The sequence below is a fragment of the Camellia sinensis genome, chromosome 12, assembly GCF_055761805.1.
Source record: "Camellia sinensis isolate YWXY chromosome 12, ASM5576180v1, whole genome shotgun sequence".
NCBI lineage: Eukaryota > Viridiplantae > Streptophyta > Magnoliopsida > Ericales > Theaceae > Camellia > Camellia sinensis.
This window is the reverse complement of record NC_138972.1, coordinates 74,639,263-74,666,654: the sequence shown is the minus strand read 5'-3', so window position 1 is coordinate 74,666,654 and position 27,392 is coordinate 74,639,263. Positions and strand designations below refer to the sequence as shown.

General features: G+C 37.2%; 1 protein-coding gene across 1 annotated transcript; it reads left to right on the top strand.

Moving 5' to 3' along the window:
* The first annotated feature begins 233 nt into the window (after positions 1-233).
* On the top strand, positions 234-26,032 carry LOC114266771 (Polynucleotidyl transferase, ribonuclease H fold protein with HRDC domain-containing protein). The gene is made up of 14 exons (XM_028207691.2): positions 234-1,101; positions 4,471-4,620; positions 6,478-6,636; positions 6,713-6,796; positions 8,553-8,632; positions 8,748-8,798; positions 9,732-9,840; positions 11,967-12,049; positions 12,217-12,262; positions 12,737-12,824; positions 12,932-13,101; positions 23,726-23,950; positions 24,373-24,474; positions 24,979-26,032. Exons 1-14 carry the CDS (start codon positions 424-426, stop codon positions 25,732-25,734), a joined length of 2,781 nt encoding a protein of 926 aa, XP_028063492.2. The 5' UTR covers positions 234-423; the 3' UTR covers positions 25,735-26,032.
* Positions 26,033-27,392: the final 1,360 nt, after the last annotated feature.

Genomic DNA, 27,392 nt, shown 5'->3' with positions numbered 1-27,392 from the left:
AATTTGATCATTTTACAAAATCATGATCTTATGAGCATAATAATTTAACACGTGACTCAAAAAATATAAAATTAGGCTTATGGACATAAGCCTTAGTTTAGGAAGTGAGTTAAAAGTTACTTGTCAATTTTTAACTTTTAACCCACTTCCCTCTCATAAAAAAAATTAAAAAATAATTTTTAACTACCTTAGCAAAACACTCCATAATGCCGTAATAAAAAATCATAAATATAAATATTTTTATTTATTTATTTATTTATTTATCAATTTTCATTCACAATTAACACGTTGAAGTCCCCTTCGAACGGACACTAAAACCCTAACCCAAAACGCCCGCATCCGATCAGTTCAAGCTCTGGTGAGATGCCAACGTAAAAGGGCAAAAATCAAAACCCTAGAAAACCTTCGTTGAGCATCGAAATCATGGAGGTCGGTTCGTCTCAGTCTCAACCCCAGTCCACAAAGCAAAAGGCCGATGCTTTACAATCTCTCTCCGGTCCTTTTTCTTCTTCGATAGCAAAGCTTTCGGGTTCTTCTCGAGGCATACCATCCAATAAAGATTTTCACTTTTATTACAACTTTAACGAGTTCAATGCCCCGATTACAGAAATTGCCGATACATCGCAATTAATGCTCGATACAATCGGGTATTCATCGCATTTATGGGGCAAAGAAATGGCCTTTCCTGATGAATTTGATGATGTGTACGACTGGCTTGTCAATGTGAACGATGAGTTGTTTGAGAGGTTTGATGTGTCTGCGGATGAGTTTGAGAAGTTGAGGAAGCAAGAAGAGGAAAGAGGGTCGAAATTGATGAGTTCGGTGGATTCGGAAAGTGGGTTTCAGTTGGTTTATGGGAAGAAGAAAGGGTTGAATCGGTTGATGGAGAAAGATTTGAGTTCTTCGTCGTCGTCTTCGGCTGTGAAGGTGGCTTCTAGGGATAGGAAAACGATGGGGACGAAGCAAAAGATTCCATTTCATATACCCACAATTCCGCGGCCTCAGGACATGTTTAAGATAGTTGTTAATAATTCAAATCAGCCATTTGATCATGTTTGGTTGCAGAGGAGTGAGGATGGGTCTAGGGTTATACATCCACAGGTTTGTTTCTTGGTACCAAGATTTTGAATTTTTGTTTTACGTATAAAAAAGAAAAAGAAAAAGAAAATGTGTTAATTATGAGTTTGTAGAAATTTTGCCGAAATTGATCTATCTTGTGTGTGTAAAATTTAGCATTAGATGATGAGATTTATGTGAAAGAGATTTGGGGTTATGCTTCTATGTTGTGAGTCCACTAGTGATTTAATGATTTTACAAAACCTGAATATTCAATCTAAACAGAGTTTGTTGTTGAGGGATGGTTCTATTATGCTGCAATGTGTTGAGTTGTAGATGGGTCATGCGGGACATCAGAACTGTGGTATTAACGTTAACGTAGTTAAACAAACAAAGCATTATTCTATAACTATAAAAATGTTGAATATATAAGGTTTACTGAAATCACATTATGTAGATTGTGCACCATTCTGAACCTGATAGCCTAATTTTGATTGGCTGGCAGATTTTGTTGGGCCTTGCTATCTGGTCTCCCCTGTTCAATCATATGCATTAGGTTTTCTCGTACTCAATCCATGCTGCCCCTTTTGGTTTTGCATGTGTGCCCGCATTCTTCCACTGTACTTAAATCAGATATCTCCTCATAGCAGGCAGATGTTTTGGTCTTTGCTGCTCATAACTGAAGCATCTCAATTGGCTAATTTATATTTAGTTGTATAATCACAAATCATACCACTTCTGTCAGGATTTTACACAACTGAAGATGTTCTCTTTTTCACTTATAATTGTGTTGAAATTTATGTTTCTGTCTCAGGATTCTTTTGTTAGCTGCCTACCATTACTGTAATTCTACATACATGTATTCAACTTGTATGGATAATGTATCAGCATTAAGGAATGCAGTATAGGGTTTGGGGGTAGTGTTGGTGGCTTGAGATATCTCACCACACTGTCAAGAAGGGTCAAACTTTTTGTTGGGATCTTGTGAAATTTTACCACAAGTAGTGTGTTGGATTTCCCTATACGCAATACAGAATATGATTTGATATTCTTGTTCATTGTGAAAGTAAAGTAACAACTTTTATGTATGAAATAACCAAGGAGGTTATTTAAGAGTCAAGTAATTCAAGAGGTTACTTCGTGAGGAAATATTTGATTCATAAGCATCCTACTAAGGGAGATTAATTCAAGATCAAGATCCATACATAATTAGAAGATTACTTATTGACTTATCATTTTTACCTTTGATTAGTAGAAAATCAAAATTTTGCCATTACCTCCCATGTCCTGAAAATTACAAAGCATCTTTCTATTGCACTTAGCTTTTCTTCGATCTAGATCTAGCTGATCTAGGCATCTACTTTAAATACAAATTCTCCATTGTGTTGCCCTTTTGGTGTTATAAGTTAAATAATATATTGATGTAACTTTATCATTCCAAATTTTTATGGACCTTGTTTTGTTGAAATAATTTTATGAAAATTTGCGAGGCAATTGAGAGTTCCTTTGATGGATCATATGGAAAAGAAAGGAATTGGTGAGAGATGGAGTAAATGGATCCACAGTTGTTTTGCCTCTTCAAATGTTTTGGTTGTTGTGAATGGGAAGCCGGGTGACACTTTCATAACTTCTAGGGGTTTAACGCAAGGGGATCCTTTATCGCTGTTTTATGTTTATTATTGTAATTGAGGTGTTGAGTCGATTGGTTTATAGGGCTTTTGAGAGTGAAAGATTATGTTTTAGGCCTCATTTGGCAACATCACTTTTTAGCCTAAAAGCTAACAAGGCACTAAAAAAAACAAAAAATCAACAACCTATACAAAAAAGTCAAAGATTTTATTTTCTCTCTACTTTTTGCACATCTTTTCGTAAAAAACCAAAAAGTTATCCCAAATATATTAGTTTTTTTTTTTTTCCATCATATTTTAGCCAAAAAGTCAAAAAGTTACTAAAAAAAACTTGTTCCCAAACGAGGCCTTAGTGTCAATTTACAATTCGTAGATGATACCATTTTATTTTCTTCAGGTGAAGAAGATAAATTGGTCATTATTGTTATTACAGTTTTAATATCATTTCTATGTTGAAGAAGTACTAGACACACTTTTAGGAGTGTTTGCAGAGTGTTGGCGTATAATACGACATGCATTTTCTATAGAAGTGTTTGTGCTTCTTTTGCATTGTCTTATAGCTCCATCTTTGTGGTGGAGAGTATTTCGTTTTGACGGAGGTAGATTGGGTTATTCCACCTCTTGTGAGAACATGTCATGCAGTGTTTTTTAGAGAATTCAATTCAAATGAAAAAGCACAGGCTATTTAAAGTTGTCTTGTCCATGCAGTTTCTTTGGGTCTTATGATTAGAAAAAAAAAAAAAAAATGAAGATGTTGAGAGCATTTTGGAAAAGATTTGTTATCTGGCTTCTTTTTGGGTTTTGAGGGCTCTTTATTTTAAAGGGATACATAACTTTTTAACTTTTAGAGATTGGAGAGCTATTTGTAGGGTGGGGATTTATGTTTTTTCTTATTTTCTTTTTCTTTTGGTGTGCTTTTTGTTTCCTCCTTTTATATTAGCCTTTTTCTTTTAATAAATTTCTTTCTGTTGCTGATAAAAAATAAGTACTAGCCAATGGGTTACCTCTTTAGTTAGGCTGTCCTGTTATTAGGATTTTCCTAGTGTTAATGTACTGGAACAGCTTTGTGTAGGCAACCTAAATCTATATTGAGATTCAATGAAGTCTCTAATGTGTTGTTCCTTGGGTTGGGTCGTCTGTTCACCTATGGAGCAAGTAGGTGCAAAGGATTTTGCTAGTGACAAAATGACATTGTTTGGTTGCCGTTCTCTGTTGCCAAATCGTCGCCATCATAGATTCCAACTTGTGTTTAGTGATAATACTTCAAGTTAGATGGACATTTTTGAGTCTTGAAAAAGGTGGTCCTCATGATTGGAGGAGACATTGCTAATGAAATACTTCTTCTCTGTGATTATCTTTTCAGAAGAATAATATAGAATTAACTCTGCTTTGCTTAGAGCATTTAATGATGCTAACTTTCTTGGCTACTTTTTTGGGAAAATTGTCCTTTAGAGATTCTTTGCTAATGATGGATATTCCATCTACAGGCTTCACTTTGGACATGATAACAGTTTTGGTGCTCTACAGATTCTATGTGTTTGGATATTGGTTCCTAGATGGACATGAAGCTTATTGATGATTTTATTGATTTTATACATGCTGGGTGGTTAAATAAGCATTTTGTTTATTGTGATTTTGTTTATTGTGTTCTCTACTTATTGAAATGGTCTGGCTTGTAAACATCATTGGTTACGCTTTATGAACTAATTATGATGGGCTTGGTTTTGATTGATTGCCAATATCAGAAGAAAGCATATTGCTAACTATGTTATTTTCATACCTGTAGGAGAAATTTTCTGCTTTGGATTTTGTTGACAAAAATGTTGTTGAGCCTGTGAAACCACCTCCAACTGAGTCTACTTCATTCAAGCTTGTGGAAGAAGTCAAAGATTTGAAGGAGTTAGCTGCAAAATTACGTGGTGTGAATGAATTTGCGGTAAATGTTGCTATTTTGAATTGTTTCTAATTGACAGGTTAGATTATATCTTGGAGTCTACTACTATGTTAGAACCCCCATCCCCCTCCTCTTGTGGTAGGCAGAGTCAGCAACTTACATCAAAATGATGGCTCCATGCCTCTTTTGCATCTCAATCATGGTCCATGCAATGCGACATCATTGACAGTTTGTTTCTCATTAATTTGTTTTTTATAAGTAAGATTCGTATTGTATTTCATTACTCTATCAAAAACACCGTACGGGTGCAATCATGTACAAAAAGAGTCACAAAAGCTCAACAAAGAAATTGAGCTTGACAATAAAATCTACGAGAAGAAAAGAGGATTCACAAAAGGACCATTTACACCAGAAATAAAAAAAGTATGCAGGAGGTCCATCTTTAGCTTAAGAATCTCTAATTCCAACTTCTCAAAAGTGTGCCTATTCCTCTCCCTCCACAAACGTCACATAAGACTAAGGGAGCTACCATCCAAACCATCTTCTTAGCCTTCTGCCTTCAACCGTACCACCAACCTAAACATCATTGTCGGACCTTGGCAGCACCCATGGAACTCCAAACGTGGAAAATAGCAAACCTCAAAGCTCGTTTGCTATTGTGTAATGAAGAAGTAAATGATCCACCAACTCCCCCACCTTGTAACACATACAACACTTGCTAGACATCCTGTAGCATTGCTTCATCAAATTATCAATTGTGATAATAGAATTTAAAGCTTCCATCCAAAAACTGAATGTCACCCTAAATGGAGCTCCTGACTTCCAAACAACCTTTCATGGGAACTACTCCCTTGGTCCTAAAAAATTAATGAGAAATTAGACTTGATTGAGAAAAACCCGTTGCCATGATTCCATCTCAGCTTATCCTGTCTCCCCGGTAAAAATTTGTGTCCATAAAGCACCTAAACCAAATATCCATTGACTCCATACAAAGGTCAACAAAGAAGCATTCCACTATACAAGGCACCTTGGTTATGAAAAGGCTTAGATAAGTAGTTTGCCCCTGCTTCTTTGACACCTAGTTTTTGATAGCTTGAGCATACTGGTGTCTAGATCAGTTTATTTAAATCTTATCACAGACATTATTGCAGAAAGCTGTATCACCAGGATACCCACTTGCAGTTAGACGTGTTGTTCTCTTTTTCACATTTGTTATTTTCCCATTATTTTAAGCTTTTTAATGGTCTTTTCGCTCGTGTTCCGTGTTGAGAATCATTTTGAGCTGTAGGTTCTATAGTAGCTTATGCCGTAAATGAGTTTTGATGGTAGTCTATAGTAAGCAAAGCTCGGTTTATTTTTAGTAGTCGGCTTATCAAGGACTTTGGTTTTCTCTTATGTGGGAATCCCAAGGAGCCTGAAAACCCATTTTTTAAAAGGTTTTTGAAAGTTTTGTGAACTGGATGAGGGGTTGCATTGATTTATGTTGTGGCATTGGGCATGGTTATTTGTGCTTGTAAGCATGCCTTCTTATTCTTTATTTACTTAAATTCTTTGATAATAGCACTGCATGGCAAGACGAACCTGATGGGTTGGATGTTTGCATGTTTTCCTTGGCATAAGTTGCCTAATATGTGATTACTAGACATAAAGCATTGGTAACCTTTGAAGATTTTTGATTCAGTTGTACTCTTCTTGGTGTGCTTTTTCCTTTATATGATTATCTATTAATTGCTTCAAATATTTTTAGGGTTTTTCAGTGCACTATGATTTTATAAGAATACCTTTCAATTGTGTTGAAATTTGTCTAAAACAACATTAATATTAGGGATGCATTTTATTTTTGTTTGGTTGATTATAATATCTAGTTTTCTTTTTGCTGTATTTTTAACCATTGTCCAGGTTGATTTGGAACATAATCATTATCGATCTTTTCAAGGGTTGACTTGTCTGATGCAAGTCTCAACTAGAACTGAGGATTTTGTCGTTGATACGCTAAAGCTTCGCATTCATATTGGTCCTCATCTGAGGGAAGTTTTCAAAGATCCTATGAAGAAAAAGGTAGATCTCTTTCATATGATACATCTCTGAGATTATGGTAGACTTGCTTCACTGTGATGATACTTTCACTTATCAGGTCATGCATGGAGCGGATCATGATATAATGTGGCTCCAAAGGGACTTTGGCATATATGTCTGCAATATGTTCGACACTGGGCAGGTTTTTATTTGAAACTACTCACTTTTCTGGAATGTGAACTTCACGTGAGCTTTAATTTTGTTTTTATCATTCTGCAAGAAAGATGCTATGTCAAGTTGTTTGTGATGTACCTGTTGGTGCGCTCTGGTAATTAATGTTCAATCACAATTTGTGTCTATTCGTCTTTTTGTCTGAATACTTTAGCCTCTCTTTTTGGACTGTGCTGTTTCTTGTATGTGTCCCCTTGTCAGAGTTTATGATGCTTCTCCACAGCTATTAATAGGTCTTTATGAAAACTTGTGCATTTGCATGCATACTTCTTGTTGGGTTGCTGTTGTTGTTGGCTGGAAATTAGCTGAAGAGCTTGATGTTGTAATTGTAACTAATATTGTAGCTGCTTTGAAGCTGACTAGTAATGGAAAACAACACATAAAAGCATGACTAACTTAGTGGCAGATTTTTGTGAATTGTGAAATATAATATTAGGGAGGGAAGTGTTGAGATCTGAGCCATTTTGACTTCTGCAGTGATGAGTCTTAATTGTTATTTTAAGTTTTACTCTCATCTGATATATTGCTTAGGAACTATTTTTCCAGTGAGCAGCAAGTACAAGATATTCTTTCTTTATGGATCAAGAATGGATATTTGATCTGATTCCTAAGATCTCTGAGGACAATACCCTATTTTTTTGGCTTGAGATTTCTGGAATATGCCTGAGGAAGTATTGAAGTTACAACGATAAAAATGTATCCTGCTGATGTTTGGATTTATCTCCTAAGTGATGGCCATCTAGTGATTGACTCTATACATTATTCTTTGGCTACACATATAATAATAATATTTTTTTGGCATGGCTAGTTGGTGCATCCAATGCCCCTATTGCAAAAATGCCCCTATTGCCAGTTGCCCAAGAAGTTCGGAGTTGGCCTTTGAGACACCCAAGTATATAAAGTTCTGAGGGTTTAAAATGTGGGTGTGTTGGAGCAACATCAGTCAAGTATTTACAAGTCCCCACTAAGACATTGACATAGTGAAAACTAGGATGAGTTAATGATTCTTGTTTACTTGATTTCTTTCTTTCTTTTCAGTGTTTCTTCGATTGGTGAATAGCATCTCAATTATGCTGGAGTGAGTTCTGGGGTAGGGTTTGAGAGGAGTTGAATTCACGGATTGCAGTTTTGATTTATATTACAATATATGAATAAGTTTGGTTTTAATAAGTGTCTCATGCATGAGATAGTCTAGGTTTGCACAAATGATAAGATATTTACTTCTTTTCAACTGTTCCTTGTTCTCCTCTTAGATTTTGCTCCATAAAGTAGTCTAAAAGTATGTGATAGTGATTTCGCTATATAAAAAGTAGCATGTTGTATAGATAACTGTTCCTGGATGCAAGTTTGATTTCTTTATCAAATTTTTGTTGGATAAAATGGCCCTTTACAATTATCTTGCTGGCAACTTTCCAGAAAATTTAAATTGATTTGGTGATTCACAATAATAAGTATTTCTTGTTGGTGGGATCACAGGTTCTCAAGGACCTTCCCACTTTTGTTGAATCTATTAGTTCTATCGTGTCTCATATTTTAGTCTCACTTGTTCTTCTTGTGAACTGTGGTGTGATTAATTGGACAGACATGGAAGAGATCCCTACCTTCTAGACCGGCTTGGTCTTGGTTATTTGTTAATTGTTTTTCTTCAGATATAAGATAAATGTTAAAGTTTTTTTTTGGCTACGGTACTGGGGTTGAGTAAATTGAATTTTTGTCTTAATTCTTAGGCCTCAAGAGTATTGAAATTGGAAAGAAATAGTCTGGAGTATCTTCTGTCTCACTTTTGTGGAGTTACCGCTAACAAAGAGTAGGTCTATATATAATTATAGAAGCATCCACTTATCTGCTGTTTTCTCTTGTTTGATTCCTTCCCTACATCCAGTCCCTGTATTCTGTAAGATTAACCAGCCAACTTGTTGCAGATACCAGAATGCAGATTGGAGACTTCGCCCTCTACCTGATGAGATGCTCAGGTACGTGTTTGTTTGTGACCAATGATCCTTGCTCTTCTAATTTCTTGCCTGCCTTTTTCGTCTTGTTGTGTCTATTGTTTTATTGTTTTTGGTTAGTAGTTTTCTTTTGTTTTGTTTTTGAGATGTGAAGGTACTTTGAATAAGATACGGACAAATGTCTTGTTTGGAAGTCCTAATTACTTGTGAGGAAGATAAGTTGACTATCTGTATTTCTTAAGGGTGGGCAATTGAGTGGTAAAAGGTTCCATGTAATACAGGGTTCCAAAAGTATATAAGATGGTACAATCCACTGACCTTGGAGAAGTTACTGCACCCTGCATTCTACCATGCTACTTTGCCCATTGGGTTTGAGTTAACATTTTATTTTACTTGACTTTTCCTTATGAATTATGCAAAAATTTTGTTTGTCTTCAGCACAATGAAAATAGCACAAATGAACAATCAATAAGAGGAATATACAATTTTATTCTAGATGCTCTAGCAGTGCTTTGAATCTTGCAGTTTTCAAGGTTGGCACTCACACTCTTGCTTCTCAAACTCTGCATTGAGGAAGGATCTTGAGCAGTCTTCATTGTCCCCCATGGTCTTAGAAATTAAATCTGAACCATTTTATGTGAATTTTATGTTGGAATTAAAAAAGATAGCAAGAATATTTAAGTGAGCAAAGCTCTCCGTTCATGTTCCAGTGTGTAGGGCATTCAATTCGACAAATTCTGCCCTCTGTATCATAGCAGTTCATGTTTGAGTATTTTTATTTGATTGTTCGTGTTAGTCGTTGCGTCGTCCCTAAAGCCAACATATTGACCCTATGGATTAATTTCAAGTTTCAACAGCTCAGAAGAAATGGATTGACAAGTAACATGCATTTTTTAGTTTTATCCAGGCCTGTGTGTCACCCAAATCGTCAGACTTGTCATATTTTGTTTTTATCAGATATGCCAGAGAAGACACACACTTCCTGTTGCATATTTATGATTTAATGAGAATCAGGTTGCTTTCTGCATCGACTGAGTCTGAAGATTCTGATGAACCGCTGGTGGAGGTATGACCTTTATAAGCTGTGAACATTCCCTTCTCTATGCATGTATATTGAAAGTACATAAGGTATTTTAATAACTATTTCACTTGCTAATCTAGATATGACATAGCACCAACATGAAGTGCTCTTAGTGCTTATTCCTATTAAACTCATTTATGTATATTGTAGCTACCTACAACTTTATGAGATCAAGACATAATTGTTGTGCTTGGTTTGATGTACCTTTTCATTGAATCGCTTAATTTTCTTCTTCATATTCTTTGTATTGGTAAAATTTTAGGGTTGTAAATTTCTACCACCATCTTTGTTACTTTGCCTCTTTTCCTTATCAATAAAATTTCTTTTGTTGCTGATAAAAAAACGTAAAAAAATTTAATCACCATCTTCATGGTGGAAGCTTATGCTTGGTTATTTTAATTTTTTAAGTTTTTATAATTTTTGAGAGGTTGAGTTGTGATCTTGCTGTTTTTGGTTGTCAATAAGCTTTTCTGTATCTCCCAAAGTTTTTGGGGTTGTGCTGATCCTAGGTCTATTGTGCTTTGTAATTATGATGCCTACATTGAACCAAAGGATGTTTAAAGTTTTGGTATATCTTAGAAGGATAGAGGGTCATATTTTTAACTTGATTTGGAATAGTTCTCTCTCTATCTCTCTTATGTTTAATTTCACAAACATTTATATGTAAACTAGTTGAAATTTGAAAATGCCCATGCAAGGCATGGGCTTTTAGTGATAAATTTGGATTTAAAAAATACGATACTTTTGGTCCTAGTTGTAAGATTGCTTTCAAGAAAATAAGAAGCTTGGACTCTAAAAAATTAATAATATACAAATTGAAACTGAGTAGTAGATAAATCAAAAAAGGGTAAATTACACTTGACCCTTCTGTGTTTTGCCATTTTCTCACTTTGGAAAGTTTTTTTTTTCCTCTCCACTTTGGCCCTTCATGTTTCAAGTTTTTCCCAATTTATTCCTAAAGTTAACTTCTACCCAAAATTAGACAGAATGCCATGTGGCATAAAAATATATTATTATATTTAACCCACTGACATAAACCCAAGTCGAAATATAATAATATATTTTTTATGCCATGTGGCATTTTTTTAATCGAATTTTGGATAGAAGTTAGCTTTAGGAGTAAATAAAGAACTGCAAACTCATCTATTCTCTTTCCTAGCTTGCACTAAACATATAGTAGGAAGAGACCTTGCATCTAACTAATCTATTCAAATCTGTCCTTGTCTGTTATAACCTTTAGGAACCTGGGAAAGAACTATAAAGCAAGTAGCTACTAGGGCTAATAACATGCTGCAAGTCCTTATGCCACTAACAGAACTTTTGGGAAAAGCTTGAAACGTGAAGGGCCAAAGTCGGGAAAAAAAACTTTTTAAGGCCAAAGTGGGAAAATGGCAAAACATAAGGAGGAGGAGGAGGAGTTTACATAAAATTAATACTGAATAATGTGGTAACTTTTAATTTTATCACTTTAAAGCTAAAATTCATTAATGTGGTTTGTATTTAAAAAAAAATGTCACTGCCACGTTATTCTTGTCAAAAATTTGAATAGTGTTTTTCAATTAAAAATCTTGTTTTTATTATTTATTTTTTCCAGAATGATATGGTTTAAACACATTGAATTTGAAGAAAATAACTTCCAATTAGTTTATAAATAGAGCGTTCTAAAATATTTATTAAGGCTTTTTGTTCACATTTCTTTTTCAATACGTAGAATGTGGAAAATGATTTTCTTACTATTTTGATATAAGATAAGATAAATGTAGTTGTAATGTAAAAAAAGGTAATTATTTTATGTACATATATAAAAATATATATTTATTTGTAGTCGTGTCTCTGCCTTGACGTGTCCTTTACTTTTTTAAAATTGTCTTGTCAGCATGCTCGTATTGTGTTGTATTTGTGCTTCTTACCTTACCAATCACACAATCTCTCCTTTTGTCACACTTAACCCCAAACAAACAAAGAGAGTGAGTGAGTGAATGTGTGTGCAATTCATGGGGGTGACACACTTAATAGAGCTCTTAACAACATGCTCACCTCCCGTAAAGCTATCACTGTATCATGGGAGCACAGTTTTACCTTGATTATTAAGAAACTGTTGTGGCTTACAGGTCTACGAGCGCAGTTATGATTTATGCATGCGGCTTTATGAAAAAGAACTTTTGACAGATAGCTCATATCTCTACATATATGGGTACGTTACTGGTTCAGTTTGTGATACCCTTTACCTGTATGAATTGTAGAATTTAATGTACATCAACAGTGTTTTTTCCTCATTGGGTTTTCTGTTGTTGATAGTTTGATTTCCTTTGACTTGGAAAGAAAATGATCAAGCATACATTTTTTGTCATGTTGATACAGTTTGCAGGGCGCTGGTTTCAATGCCCAGCAGCTTGCGATTGTTGCAGTAAGTTTATTTTATTTTTCTGCTATCAGCATGATCTTTCTTTATTCCTGAGATAATTCCAATCCTGAAGGGAACCACTGAGGATTTGCTATCTGCATATTTTGGGCTGGTTTGACCAGTGTTTTTTTAGTAACCTTTTTTTCTTCTTTAGGATAAAGTTGTGTTTTGCAAATGCCAAAAAAACTGTTTTTGTTATTGGGAAAGTTTGGGTGGGTTTGGATTTTTTTTTTTTTTTTTTTTTTAGTGAGCTTTTTTGAATTATAAAAAAAAAAAAAAAGATCCTTCCAGACTAGAAAGACCTGAAAAGTAAAATTTTCTAACAAAAACTTGAAAAAAGTTCTCTATAGACAAAAAGGTTCAGGAAATTTTTCTTTAGCACTTGCAAAATTTTTTTTAGCACTTTAATTGTGAGTTTGAAACCAAACAACCAAATGATGCTTAACCTTCTTACTTGACAATCTGAATGGTTTGCAGGCACTTTGTGAATGGAGAGATGTTGTTGCCCGTGCAGAGGATGAAAGTACTGGTTATGTATTGCCAAACAAAACTCTTCTTGATATTGGTATTTGGAAAACTACATGAATTTTTATTTGATAATTTTTTTTAATACTGTTATTTATAAATCACACAATGACATTTTCATATTTTCTCTCTCAATAATGGAAAAAGCCAAACAGAAGCCTGTCACCACCAACATGCTACGCCATTTGGTGAAATCAAAGCACCCATATGTAGATCGCAATCTTGGTTCCATTGTCAGCATCATTAGGCATTCAATGCAGAATGCTGCTGCATTTGAAGCTGCTGCAGAGCTTCTAAAGGAGGTTCGCGTGGAAACGGTAATACTTGCATAGACAAATTAAGGTCAAAAGTCCTACATGATTCTTCTGATCAACCCTGAACAGATTGTCAAATTGCTAATTTTTAGTTTAGATCATCATGGGCAAGCCCTTGTATGTGGGTCATGATAACACTGAAAATGAAAAATACTATGTGAATTGCAGTGAGGGTGCATTGAATAACTTGCATGTTTCAATTTTATTTTTTTATTTATTCAGTTTGGGGTTATTTTTTCATTGTATCATGCTCTGTGTTGTGTGATTTCCCATCTTGGGGAAATATCATATTTAAGATTGATGATTCCATATTGTGCATTTTAATCTGACGATTAAGGAATCTGATTTCCCATCTGTTCTTTTACTTTTTTAAGGTGGAAAATGTTTTCCTGGACTACAGCCTTGTCACTGCCATCTCCAACCCACCAACCACCACCATGTTCACCACCCGTCCCCACCACCAGCACAGCACCACCTCCAACACCCTATCCACCAGCACCAGCACCAGCACCACTACTAATACAACCACTATCCCAAATTGGAACGAAAGAGGCTTGGCCTTGTGAATATAAGCTTCTTTTGGTCCCCTTGCAAGTTGGTTTCAAGGGTGAGTTCTACTTAAAGGGTTCGTATGATTTGTATCAAAGCCAGCCACCATGTTGAGTATGAGATCATTGGGTGTAGCTTTGCGGTTCGAGCTATGGAGGGGGCGACCTATAGGCTAGATTAGGATGCCCATATAGGCTAGATTAGGATGCCCATTAAGATGTTTAATACTGATAGGAGAGAGAAGTCGCCAGTAGTTAAAGGGCTACTGTTGGGTAGCACATTAGTGTTAAGGTTGCAACCAAACACGGTAAATATTTTTCATAGAAAACGTTTTCAATAGGAAAGCATTTTACGCCCACACAAACAGAGGGTAAGGAAAAAAACTTTTGTATCTAAATGGTATTTAAAAAAAAAAAAACTTTTATATCTAAAAATACTTGTTTTTGGGAAGTGTTATTAAAGGCGCGGCCCAAGTCTCATCCATGCCCAAGGTTTGCGCGCCTTGTAGTGTTCCAGGCCAGGCGACTTCAATAAAGCGTGCATAGGCGTGTGCCTAGTGTCACGGCCTTGGTTTTTCCGAACCAACCGTGTGACCTTAGATGCTTTTGCACGCCTTGCTTGCACCTAAGTAAGTCTTCTTTGGAAGAGAGTTAGGAGAAGATAGCACACACAAGAGAAACTTAGAGAGAGAGCTCTTGGAGAATGCTTGTATTGTATTGTATTGTATTGCTTGAATACTTTACAACTCGAGTGGTTTGGGCAAATAAGGCCCTCCCCTTTTTATAGGCTATTATGAACATTCTAGAACTACAAGGATGGAGAGTGTTCTAGACACTTCCTCTTATTACATCTAATAGACTATTTTAGAATATACAAGTATTATATACTAGCTTCTAGAGTTATGTACAATTCTCTACAAGGCTCTAGGGAGTTCTAGAATCTTCCAGCAATCTCCAGAACCTCCCAGGGCTTTCTAGTGAGGGATAGCTTCAAAATTTGTCAGTCTATGACATTCTCCCCCACCTAATATGGCGACGATGCGTCTTCTTCATGGAACCATTGTATCTTTTCTTCAAATTGCCATAATGCCTCTACCGGTTCCCAATTTGCTTCGCAATCAGGCAAGCCTTTCCATTTCACCAAGTACTCATGACGTGGGGCATAGTTTTGTCATCGGACCACTTGGTCTGCCAAGACAGACTCTACCTCCTTGTCATAAGTTGCTGTGATGCCCAATGGTGCCCTCTTTGACTTGCCTCTGTCCGGGTCTTCCTCGTCTTCATAGTAGGGCTTTAAGCAGCTTACGTGGAAGATTGGGTGAAGTTTGAGATGTGGGGGTAAGTCAAGTTTATAAGCAACCTTCCCTACCTTCTTGATTATCGGATGTGGCCCATCATATCGGCGCATAAGCCCCTTGTGTAGGCCTCGGGTGAACTTGTTTTGGATAGACAAGATCTTTACCATCACCAAGTCACCAATGTTAAACTCTCGGTGCCGCCTCTTCTCATCCAGCCACTTTCTCATCTTCTTGGTTGCCTTGTCAAGGTAAGATCGTGTGACATCTACTTGTTCATTCCATGTCTTAGCAACCTTGTAGGCCGATGGACTCCTTGTTAAGTTGGTCACCAAAGAGTGTGGAGTGAGTGGTTGTTGCCCCGTGGCTAGCTTGAATGGACTCTGATTAGTCGCCTCACTCCGTTGCAAGTTGTAGGAAAATTGGGCTATGTCAAGTAGCTTGGCCCAATCATGCTGGTTGGCATTTACAAAATGCCTCAAGTATAGCTCCAATAACGCATTCACTTTTTTGGTTTGTCCGTCTGTTCGAGGTGGAAGCTAGTAGAGAAATGGAGTGCCGATCCCATTAGTTTGAACAGCTCTGTCCAAAACTTGCCCGTGAATCTTGAATCTCGGTCACTGATGATGGACTGTGGCAAGCGCCAGTACTTCACCACATGTTTGAAGAACAACTTGGTTGTCTCCTCGACTGAACACTCGTTGGGTGCAGCTATGAATGTTGCATACTTGGAGAAGCGGTCAACCACCACTAGAATATTCTTGCACTTGTCAGACTTGGGCAATGCCACTATGAAGTCCATGCTAATACTTTCCCAAGGTTTACTTGGTACAGGGAGCGGCTCCAACAATCCTGCCGGACTTTGATTCTCCACCTTGTCTTGTTGGCACACAAGGCAAGTCTTCACACATTGCTCCACCGCGTCCTGCATTTGTGGCCAATAATAGGTCGACTCCAACAGTGCTCAAGTTCGTCTCTGCACCGGGTGGCCAGCCCATTGGGTGTCATGGCATTCTTTGATAAGGTTCCTCCGTAGGTTTCCCCACTTTGGAACATAAACGTGTCGCCCCCTTGTGTAGAGGATGCCATCTTCTTCCCAAAACCTCTTGGTCTTGGCTTCTTTAGCCATTGTTACCAAGCTTTTAGCCAGTTTGTCATGCTCCATGCCTTCCTTGATCAGAGTTAGCAACTCCCCCTTTAGCTTCACAATGGCAGCTAACTCAGCCTTCCTACTTAATGCATCCGCTACAAGATTTGCCTTGCCGGTCTTATACTCCATGACATAGTCAAATTCAGCCAAGAAATCTTGTCATCGTGCTTGCTTTGGGCTTAGCTTCCTTTGAGTTTGAAAGTAGCTTGTGGCTACATTATCGGTCTTCACCACAAACTTGGAACCAAGTAAGTAATGTCGCCAAGTCCTTAGACAGTGAATGATGGCCGTCATCTCCTTTTCTTGGACTATATAATGCCGTTCCGTGTCATTGAGCTTCCGGCTCTCATAGGCAATAGGATGTCCCTCTTGTATCAAGACCTCTCCAATAGCAAAATCTGATGCATCCGTGTGGATTTCGTAGGGTTTGGTGCAATCGGGTAGAGCCATGAAAGGCATGTTGGCACTTTTCTGTCCATTCCCATGCCTTGCCTTTCTTGAGCATGTCGGTGAGAGGGGCTGCTATCGCCGAGTAGCCCTTGATAAACCGCTGATAATAGTTGACAAGCTCAAGAAAAGACCGCAGCTCTATCACCTTAGTGGGTGATTTCCATTCCTTGATTGCCTTTACTTTTCCTTCCTCCATGTGAAGCTTTCCTCCCTTGATTACATGGCTAAGGAAGGAAACTTCGTCCTTTGCAAATGAGCACTTTTCTTTCTTGACATATAGCTCATTTTCCCTCAGTGTCTTGAACACGGTCCCTAGGTGTTCAATATGTTCTTCAAGAGTAGTGCTATAGATGACTATGTCATCTAAATAGACCACTACGAACCGGTCCAAGTAGGGATGGAAAATCTTGTTCATCAATGTGCAAAATGTAGTGGGTGCATTGGTGAGGCCAAAGGGCAGTACTAAGAATTCATATGAGCCATAGCGAGTCACACAAGCAGTCTTTGGCTCATCACCTTCCGCAATCCGCACTTGATAGTATCTTGACCTTAGGTCAAGCTTGGAAAAGAACTTCGCATGCCCCAATTGATCAAATAAATCGGCAATCAAGGGAATAGGTTATTTGTTTTTGATTGTTATCTTGTTGAGAGCCTGGTAGTCGATGCATAGCCGCAATGATCCATCATGCTTCTTCTGAAACAACACCGGTGCTCCATAGGGTGCCTTTGATGATTGGATGAAGCCCGCATCCAGCAAGTCTTTTAGTTGTCGCCTTAGTTCCTCCAACTCCGGCGGGGACATTCGGTACGGTGCCATTGCTGGTGGCTTGGCGCCTGGCTCCATCTCAATCTTGTGGTCCACCTCCCTTCTAGGTGCAAGTCTTTTAGGCAACTCGGGTGGCATGACATCTTTGTATTCTTCTAGCACCTTGACAATCTCCTTCGGTGGCCCTGTTGAAGTGTCTCCCTTCTCTCCCTTTTTGCCTTGGAGGATAGCTAGATAGGTGGTCTCTCCTTTCTTGAAGCCCTTTTTGACTTGCATTGCGGAGAGTACCTTCTTGTCCGAACTCGCCTTGGCCACTGTAGAGACCATGCATGGACCACCCTCAAGAATGCACATGGAGTTGTAGCGCGGTAGTGGCACTACATTGAATTGTCGCAGAAACTCCATGCCTAGCACAATGTTGAAGTCATCCATTTGTGCTACAGAGAAGTCTACCTTTCCCTGCCAAGTACCCAGTGTAACTCTACCCCACGAGCTATGCCATTAAGTGGCTTGGCTTCCGCATTCACTGTCTTGAGCCATCCTTACCGTTGTTGACTTTGAGGCCCAACCGCTTGGCTTCTTCATCCTTGATGAAGTTGTGTGATGCCCCCGTGTCTATCATGACTTGAGTAGCCTTCCCATTGATGTTGGCATTCACATACATCAAGGATTGGTCTTTGTTGTTCGCTGGCACTGGGTTGGCTTTGAGAGCATTAAGCAGTTGAAGACACCCCATGTGTGCTTGCTCTTCTATCTCTTGCTTCTCAAGCATTGCACTAAGGTTCTTCCTCTTAGGACAATCCCGTGCCCAATGTGGCCCATTGCAAATGAAGCAGTTGTCCCTGGACTTGATGTCTTTCTTGGCATCCTTCTTCTAATCCTTGCCCGATGGTGGCTTGCCTCCGCCTTCTTTGTTTCTTGGAGCTTTATATTCCTTAGACTCTTTGGCCCACTTTGCTCCCCTACCTTTGCCTTGACCATCCTTTGTGAACTTTGAGTTAGAAGATTCCGGCTTTGTGTACTCCACCAATGTCTCAGCCACGATGAGTGCAGTGGAAATGTCTTTGACACCCCTTCGTTGTAGCTCCAATTGTGCCCATTGTTTAAGGCCAGCTGTGAAGTTGAAAAGCAAGTCTTCATCACTCATTAGGAATTTGAAGCATTAACCTAGAGAATTCTTGGACATAGTCCCGGATAGAGCGGGTGTGCTTCAATTCCCTCATTTTCAGTCGAGCTTCATGTGCCACATTTTCAGGATAGAATTGTCTCATGAGTTCATTCTTAAATTCTTCCCATGAAGAGATAGTGCAAGTGCCCTTTTCAATTTCGGAATGCTTACGACGCCATCAAATCCCAACTAGCTTAGTGAGGTAGAAAAAAGCAGTGCGTACCTTAGCCATTTCATCATTTAAGTTCCAAGGCTTCAAAGTACCTCTCTAAGTGCCAAACGTAGTCGTCCAGCTCCTTGGCGTCCCTTTTGCCATCGAACTCCTTAGGCTTTGGTGCCTCAAGCCTTGGAGTGAATCCTGCATTAGTGGTAATGCCACCACTGGCTACAGCTCGCTTGCACATAGCTTAGTCTGCCCGTGTCTCCTCCAAGCCTTCCTTCAGCTCTTGGACTTGGTCTTGGAGTTGAGAGATAGCCTTTAAGACCCGTTCCTCAAAGTCATAGCTTTCTTGCTTGTGGGTCTCATGGTTAGTCCGGATGGTATCCCACACGGACTCAAGCAATTCCTCGACTTGGCCTTCCACCTTGCCGTCAAGTTGCTCTATCCCTTGTTCCAACCGGTCCAACCGCTTCTTGACATCGGCCATAGCCACTTCAACCTTGACCACTCGGGTCTTCATGACACTCATGATGTCACGTGACCTGTCTTTGGCCTTCTTGCCCAAGTTTGTAGTAGTCTCCCTTCTGCGGTTCTCTTCAGTGTGAATTACTTCCGACATAGTGCTCTTCCTTCCTTAGTCACGACGCCTTCGTAACTTGGCTCTGATACCAACTGTCACGGCTTTAGTTTTTCCAAGCCAATATTGCGGCCTTAGATGCTTATGCACGCCTTGCTTGCACCTAAGTAAGCCTTCTGTGGAAAAGAGCTAGGAGAAGATTGCACACACAAGAGAAACTTAGAGAGAGAGCTCTTGGAGAATGCTTGTATTGTATTGCTGGAATGCTTTACAACTCTTGAGTGGTTTGGGCAAATGAGGCCCTCCCCTTTTTATAGGCTATAATGAACATTCTAGAACTACAAGGATGGAGAGTGTTCTAGACACTTTCTCCTATTACATCTAATAGATTATTGTAGAATATACAAGTATTCTGTACCAGCTTCTAGAGTTATGTACAATTCTTTACAAGGTTCTAGGGAGTTATAGAATCTTCTAGCAATCTCCAGAACCTCCCAGGGCTTTCTAGTGAGGGACAGCTTCAAAATTTGTCAGTCTGTGACACTAGGCCCAAGTCCCGTCCAAGCCCAAGGTTTATGCCTTGTAGTGTTCCAGGCCAGACGACTGTGATAAGGCGCTTGATTGGCCTAAAGCTTGCGTCTTGAGGGCTTTTTTTTATTGTTGCTTTAATTGGTTTTGTTTAAAATATGACCATTGACCTAATATGGTGCAGCTACAAAAGATTCCTATTCTTGTTACAGATGCCAATACATTGGGCATTCAACCCCAAATCAATGATAGAAGAAAAATTAGTCCTAATTCCTAATTTCCAAAAAATACTAAATGTTTAATATTTCATTTTGTTTATGTTGAACCCTAAATTATTTATTTATATTAAATTATATATTTTTTTTTCTGTACAAGGTGCGCCTCACTTCGGTGAAGCTTGCGCCTCGCCTTGCACCATGAGCCTAGGCCCTAGGAGACCTTGGCGCCTTAGTGCGCCTATCGCCTTTAATAACACTGGGTGGAATAATGACATATTAGTAAAAACCAAAAGAAAATGTTTTAAAAAGTGGTAAAAGAATAAAAATGAGGATAATTTAAGAGATGAAAGTTGGGTAATAAGGAGTTTAAAAAAAAATTAGATTAAAAGCCTGTGAATCTTCTTCTTTTTTTTTTTTTGATAATTGGGTGTCCGAGCCAGCTTGCGAGCACCTCAACTAATCATAGGGCCTTGAAGTTAACCACCAGGCAAACCTCTAGTGGCTTTTTGGGTCACTCGAACTCATGACCTTGGATCTTATAAAAGCCCATCAATCTTTATACTAGATTATATAGTAAAGATGGAGAATAATGAAAAACATTGAAAGAAAGGAAGAGTAGAGACTTCAATCAGGCTATGTGTATTAAAAGTGAGGATTCAGAGGTGTCAGTGAATGACGGGGAGATTATGGAAAGGTGAAAAAGTTATTTTGAAAAACTATTAAATGAAAAACATTTAGAATGTTTTGGAGGAGAGCGATATCAGCCCTGCTGGAATTATGGAACGAGAGAATATAAGTTTTATCGTTGAATAAGAGAGTTTGGAAAAACATCTAGAATGTTTAGTAGGAGAGGAATATTGTAGCTTCAATGGTATCATGGAATTAGAGAATATAAATTTTATCGTTGAATAAGAGAGTTTGAGATGAATTTTTTGCACTTAAGAAAATGACATCAGGCAAGGAATTAGGACTAAATTGTATACCTATTGAGACACAGAAATGCACCGGGAGGGGCTGTCTTAGTTAACAAAATTATTTAGTAAGATTTTATGATTAGAAATATGCATGGCGAGTGGAGGAAAAGTATTTTGGTACTTGCATATAAAAATAAAAGATGCTAAAAAGTATAACAATTATGGAGACATTAAGTTGATGAGTCAACCCAAGCCAAACTAAACCAAGTTTTGTGTCCTATCAAATAAGGTTGGCTACATGAATCTTTTTCTGCCATTTAGCTCTCTATTCAAGGCTATACTTAGTATAATTAAATATTAAGTAATATGGAGCTCTTTATATCGGCTTTCTTTCCTCCAACATGAACTGGGGTTGAGGGGCCTTTACACATTCAGCTGATTGCGCCGGCCGGTCTTTCGACCAAATCTCCCTAAAAACTGTACGTGCAGGTCTCCCTGCTTAACAATAGTTTTAGAGAATCAGTTTTGATTTATGTTTGGTAGTTCAACTATGGAATCAATGTTACTAAGAAAATTAATAAAGGACATAGAGAAGGGTGATATTTGTATGGTTTTGATAGATTTAGAAAATGTTTAAGATAGGATATATTATATTGAAATGGAAATCAATCAATTTTCTAATGAACTAGTTCATTAGGGAATAAACTAACTAAAAGGGGAGTTCTTTTTTCATTAGGCCAAGTTATTGACCTTGATCTTGTGATTTATATCAAAATTAAGTAGAAATATAACATGGTGGGTCTCGGAGAAAAATAGTGTAACCAAAGGTATATTGATGCGATAAAGGACATGTACGATGGGATTGTGACTATAATTGGATCGCCTACAGGAAAAACTTTTTTATTTTATTTATTTATTTTTTATCACTGTTAGATTGTATGAAGGGTCAAATTTGAGTCTTTACTATTTGCCTCAGTCTTGTCATGTCTTAATCGTGGATGAATTAACTAAACACATTCAGGATGTAGTCCCTTGGTTTATGTTATTTGCACATGATAGTGTTCTAGTGGATGAAACTAGAGAAGGAATTAAAACTAAAATAGAAATCTGGAGAGAAGTACTCGAGTCAAGGTTTTAAAAAGCGGCTGCAACCGTTATGTAACGGTTGTGGTTGTTACTACTACCCGTTACGGCTACTATAGTGGTGTGACAGAAATTCACGACTGTAACGGTCGCCACCGTTGCGTAAAGGCCGCAATAGCTGTTACATTGCCGCTATAGCACTGTTATGGACCGTTCTGCTTCTATTTTTAATTTTTTTTGTTATAAATTTTGTATATAATGCTATTTTCTCTTTTTGTTTTCTAGTTATAGAACTTAAGTAAAAATCCTATCTATACATATTTTGAATGTCCAATCTTTAAGTTCTACAAGATTTCATTACTTTTTTACTTAATAATATTTGAATATGAACTTATATGTATTTCTCTTATGTTAAATTTATTGAACAAAATATAGATTTAACGTACTTTCACATTATTATGTTGACATTTTGTATTTTGAATTTCTATTTATGAGACTATTGTTTTTTATATTAAACGTACTTTATTTTTTTTCTTAACAAATTGGAAAAGTTATCTATAATTATAATTAGTGAAGTAAAGAAAATTAAATAAATCCGACAATAGGAAAATTCTCCATAGTGACTTAAAACTAATATAAAAATTAGTATATATATTAGATCATGTTTTAAAACTAAACAAAAATACTAAAAATCATTTTAAACCTCATTAAATGTGATTTTGAAATAAAAACATGCGTGTCGGTAGGGGTGTGCATAATACCGCCGAAACCGCCAAAACCGCACCGCTAAGGCAAATTCGTTATTATTTGCCAATCGAACCGCCGGTTTTTGGTAAGAAAAATGACAAATTCTAGTGACACTTTTATCAATCTGCCGGTTTCTATTTTTCTTCCAAACCGCACCGACCCGCACTACTATTAAATCATGTTTTATAAGATTCTAAAAATTCTTTTTTACTTAAGTTTGCTTGTTGTTCTATACCTTAGAATACAGTGTTATAGTACTGCTCGAGGGGAATTCAAGATGTCAATAATCCAAAATAAAGTTGGATTCCAATTCACTTTTCAAGATGCTTAATATCACGGTATCTCTCGTTTTTTTTTCACTCTTTGATTTAAGTTTTGTAATTTGAATTATATTTTTTATAAACCGTCAATCCGCCCGAATCGCCAAGGCAAATCCGTCATTATTTGCCAACTGAATCGCCGGTTTTTGATAAGGAAAATGGCAAATTCTAGTGACATTTTTATCAATCCGTCACCCGCCATACGGTTTCTATTTTTCTCTCAAACCGCACCGACCCGCACCGCACACACCCCTACGTGTCGGTATATTTTTCTGAAGTTGTGCAAAGAATTAAAAAAATGCACTGCTCCGGTTGTCGCCACCGTTACGCTATGGCCATTACATCCCACAATCGCATCAGCATTACCGCTACCGTTACGGTAATCGCCGCCGTTATTTAAAACCTTGACTTGAGTTAAAAGGGTTTAAGTTAGTAGAACTAAAACTTAATATATAAAATGTAACCTATGTTACATAGACTCGGGTACAAATATCAGGTGTGGGTGCATGTCCAAGTGAAACATTCCTAAACCTAAATCTGGGTATTGGGATACGTATCCAAAGGTTGGTTATGAGTACGGTACATGTCCTGAACACACAAACACACATACATATATGGCATATTGTATAATATACTAATTTAATTCGGCACATAGCCCTTGATATTCTTTGTTTTGATGAATGTATCCTATTTGAAAATGCAGGCATCTGAAGAAAACACGGTGTCTGCAGATGGAAATGAAACCCAACTTCCTGAATCTCCTGCAAGATTAACCACAACAGCGACAGAAAGTATAGGTGGTGGCATTTCAATAAATGATAGCATGACTAGAAACCCCCCAGGTTCTGTGCATGTTAAGGAGTCTTTGGAACTTGGAAGCCGAACTGCTGGAATTTGCAGAAATGGACAAGAAAATTCTTCACATTTAGTAAGTTGTTGATTAACTTCAAAAGATATGGGGTATGTTTGGTTTGGATTTGCAGAGTGATTTTGGGAAAAATTTTCTAAAAAATTTGTTTGGTTTGTAAATTTTCCAAAACAATTTCCAAAATCACTCTCTCTCTTACCTATCAATCAATCACTTTTTCTCTCTCTTCTCTCTTTCTCAATCACTTTTTCTCTCACACACATTTACTCAATTATAACAAAATATCAAATCATTCCAAATTCCCAAACTCCAAAACTACTTTCAAAATACACAACCAAACAAACCAAAAAAATTTCTAAACTCTCCCCAAAACAATTTTTAAAAACTACTCTCCAAAAATCAAACCAAACATACCCATGATGTTATTTATTTATGTTTAGTGGAGACTACTAAACTAAGTCTTTGGACCATTAATTTTTTAGGGTGCTCAAGCAACTGTTCAGGTGCTAAAGAAGCCAAGCCGTGCTTTTGGGGCAATGCTGGGGAATTCTACAGCAAAGAGGAAGTTTGATTCCGATAAAAAGGTGACTTCTTTGACTTTGCTTTTTCTGCTGTCTTTTGGTGCTTTTATTAGAGATGTTTTGGTCTAGACATAGTGATCGGTGCATATTGGATAGGCAATAGTGCTTCGACTTTGAATTTGAATATTTGACCAACAACTATGGGGTTTTATTTTGTGCAGCTAATGTTTGAGGTTCATTCGTTGCAAGTTCTCTCCCTCTCAAACCTCTCTGAAACCCTAATCTGTTCATTGATCAAATAGTAATTCTTTATTATGAATTATGAATTGTATCTGTTGACCACAATGAAGATTGTTTTATTTTATTTTTGTAGCTAATATTGGAGGTTCATCCACTTCAATATTGTTACAGAAGTACAGACTTTTTGATTTGGAGCTTGTCAGATGGGTGGCCAATTAAGGCCTGTTGAATTGCAACCTCTAAAATTGTCTTTATATTTATGTTTTATTTGTTAGGTGTAGCTCTTGTTTTTACTAAAAAAATACTTAATTTGTTTTTTATCCATAGGAAGAGGAAGAGCTCAAGTTGGGGCAGATCAAATCTTCAGTAAGCCTTCCATTTCATTCATTTGTGGCCAGTGCAGAGCAGTCACAACCAGTTGTAAAAGAGCCTGCTAAAGTATCAGAAAGTATGCTTCACGAAGAACCTTCTTCCGTCAAAGCCAAAAGCTCTAACTCGGATGATGTTATACTGATTGGCAATGACGCAAGTATGAATAATGATGAACCTTCTGCTCTTCACCCCTCAAGCTCTAATTTGGATGATTTTATATTGATAGAAGATGACGAAAATGTTGAGGAAGCAATAACTGGCGAAATAAAAAACGAACTGTTGGAGGACAGGGAAGACAAAACTCTAGGGTCTGATCCTGAAATGGGCGAGGAAGATGATGAGACCATGTCTCTCTGCGATCTATCCTCCAGCTTTCAAGAGTGTTTCAAGTCAACAAATCAAACAAGTAAACCCAAGCAAGCAGAGCAGTCCAAAGAATCTGGTGGGTTTTTACAGTTGAAACCATTTGATTACGAAGCTGCAAGGAAAGAGTTTAGGTTTGGGGAAGATCGGAAAGCGAAAAAGGGGGAAGAGGGCGATGAGGGTCATAGGAATAATAGTAGACTTGATAAAGTGGATAGGAAAAAGAGTTCAGTTGCTGGTCATTCCCGTAATGATGAACGAACTGGAGATTTTGCGCAGGGTAGAAGGCGCCAGGCTTTTCCAGCAACCGGGAACCGAAGTGCAACTTTTCGTAGCAGCAGGTCGTAGTTAGTTTCATGATAATCACTCATCAGAAAAAGAAAAAGGATGAGTATGTTTTGTTGATTCGTTGTTGCAAAATGAAAATTGAAATCCTTTTTAAGATCTGTCGAGCAGTTTATGCGCTTCAATGAATCAAAAGAATTTAAGCTTGTGCACTGGTAACCATTTAATTAGCGTTAATGGTCATAATGTTGCTTATGTGGAGATGATAATTTTGTAGAGGCACTAAAGTTCTCCTGCCACGGGGCGGCTTGCATTTCTTGGATTCTGAAATTGAGATGCGGTGAAGTTGTTTCTTGTTTGAGTCCTCTGATGTCCATGTTTGATGACACAGTTTTCCAGGTAGGCAAACAACCCAAAAAAACATATTGATTGGGTGTGGCATGCCAAACCCAATATGATATTTTTAAGGCTTGGCTGGGTTTGTTACTTGAAAATGGGCTTGAACACAATACCATGACTACCCCTAGTTTTATAAATATTTTTTGAGAAAGATATAAAGTAAATATATTAAAATAAAAGTAAACAACATACTGATCTGGAAAAATAAAAAATAACAAAACTTAAAAAGGCTAAACAAACAACAAAAAAACAAAGCTGAAAAAAAAAAAAAGGAAGGGAAAACAAACAACTTAGAAAAAATCAACGATTTTTTCACTGATATGGTTTTAAAAAGTAAGATTTGTATCAAACCTGCCATTGCCACGTCATTGTTGCTGCTGCTATAGTACTTTGGTCATTGTCAGAAATTAGAGTTAAAGAGTAAGAGTACTCACAACAATATATATGGGAGGAGAATTGAAAGAAGATGGAAACATTGTAGATGTTGAAAATTTAAAAATTTATACTGAAATTAGAGGAGAAACTCTCGAACCCCTCTTGCTAGATATAAGCAATCCAGATCTGCACCTTGAAAGTGTTTTGGGAGCTCGGCGGAGACACATCAGAAAGTCATCAGAGGGATGCCGAAAATTACTTTGAGAGAGAGGGTGAGGCTCTCCAGCACTCCGTTTTGGGTCTTTCTCTGGTTTTTTTTTTCTTATTATTATTTTTATACTGGTATTGGGTTGGTTTGGTTCTTGAAAACTTGACGATATAGGTATATATATATACTTTTGGATAAATTTTGCTAGTTTCCTTGAGATTGTTACTAATATATTAGTATTTATCATGTAATTTTAAAAATTTCGTATCAATGTTTCAAATTATGTTAAAAAATAAATTGAAAATGCTAAGGTTATATATAATTTTTCAATTGATCATGTCGATCTCTTAAAATACAAATGAGATTGAAAGTAGTCCAGTTCATTGCAAATATATTTTCACCAGAAAACCCATTTTAGTCACTAATGATTTATTTTTGTCAAAAAGTCAATCATATTCTTCATAATGAATTATTATTATGGGTAAAAAAAATTAATTTAAAGTTTCCTGTTAACAAGTCAAACACTAATGGAGGAAATTTACCACGTTTTTTTTTTAATTTTATATTGTAATATACAATGCAACATTATAATAATAAATTTTTTTCTTCTAGTGATATCTTCATGATTATAGTTAGGGTTGTGTAAAATACTGTCTAATCCGTTAAAATTGCACCGATTCACATTGATCCGCACTGCGTTAACCGCTAACCGCGGTTTAAACTTTAAAACTTATAATCT

Excerpts from the sequence above, each read along its gene's own strand:
- LOC114266771 (XM_028207691.2), top strand. The coding sequence starts at position 424 with ATGGAGGTCGGTTCGTCTCAGTCTCAACCCCAGTCCACAAAGCAAAAG. Across the intron at positions 12,825-12,931 it reads CAAAACTCTTCTTGATATTG|CCAAACAGAAGCCTGTCACC; the intron begins GTATTTGGAAAA and ends TAATGGAAAAAG. Across the intron at positions 24,475-24,978 it reads AGTTTGATTCCGATAAAAAG|GAAGAGGAAGAGCTCAAGTT; the intron begins GTGACTTCTTTG and ends TTTTATCCATAG.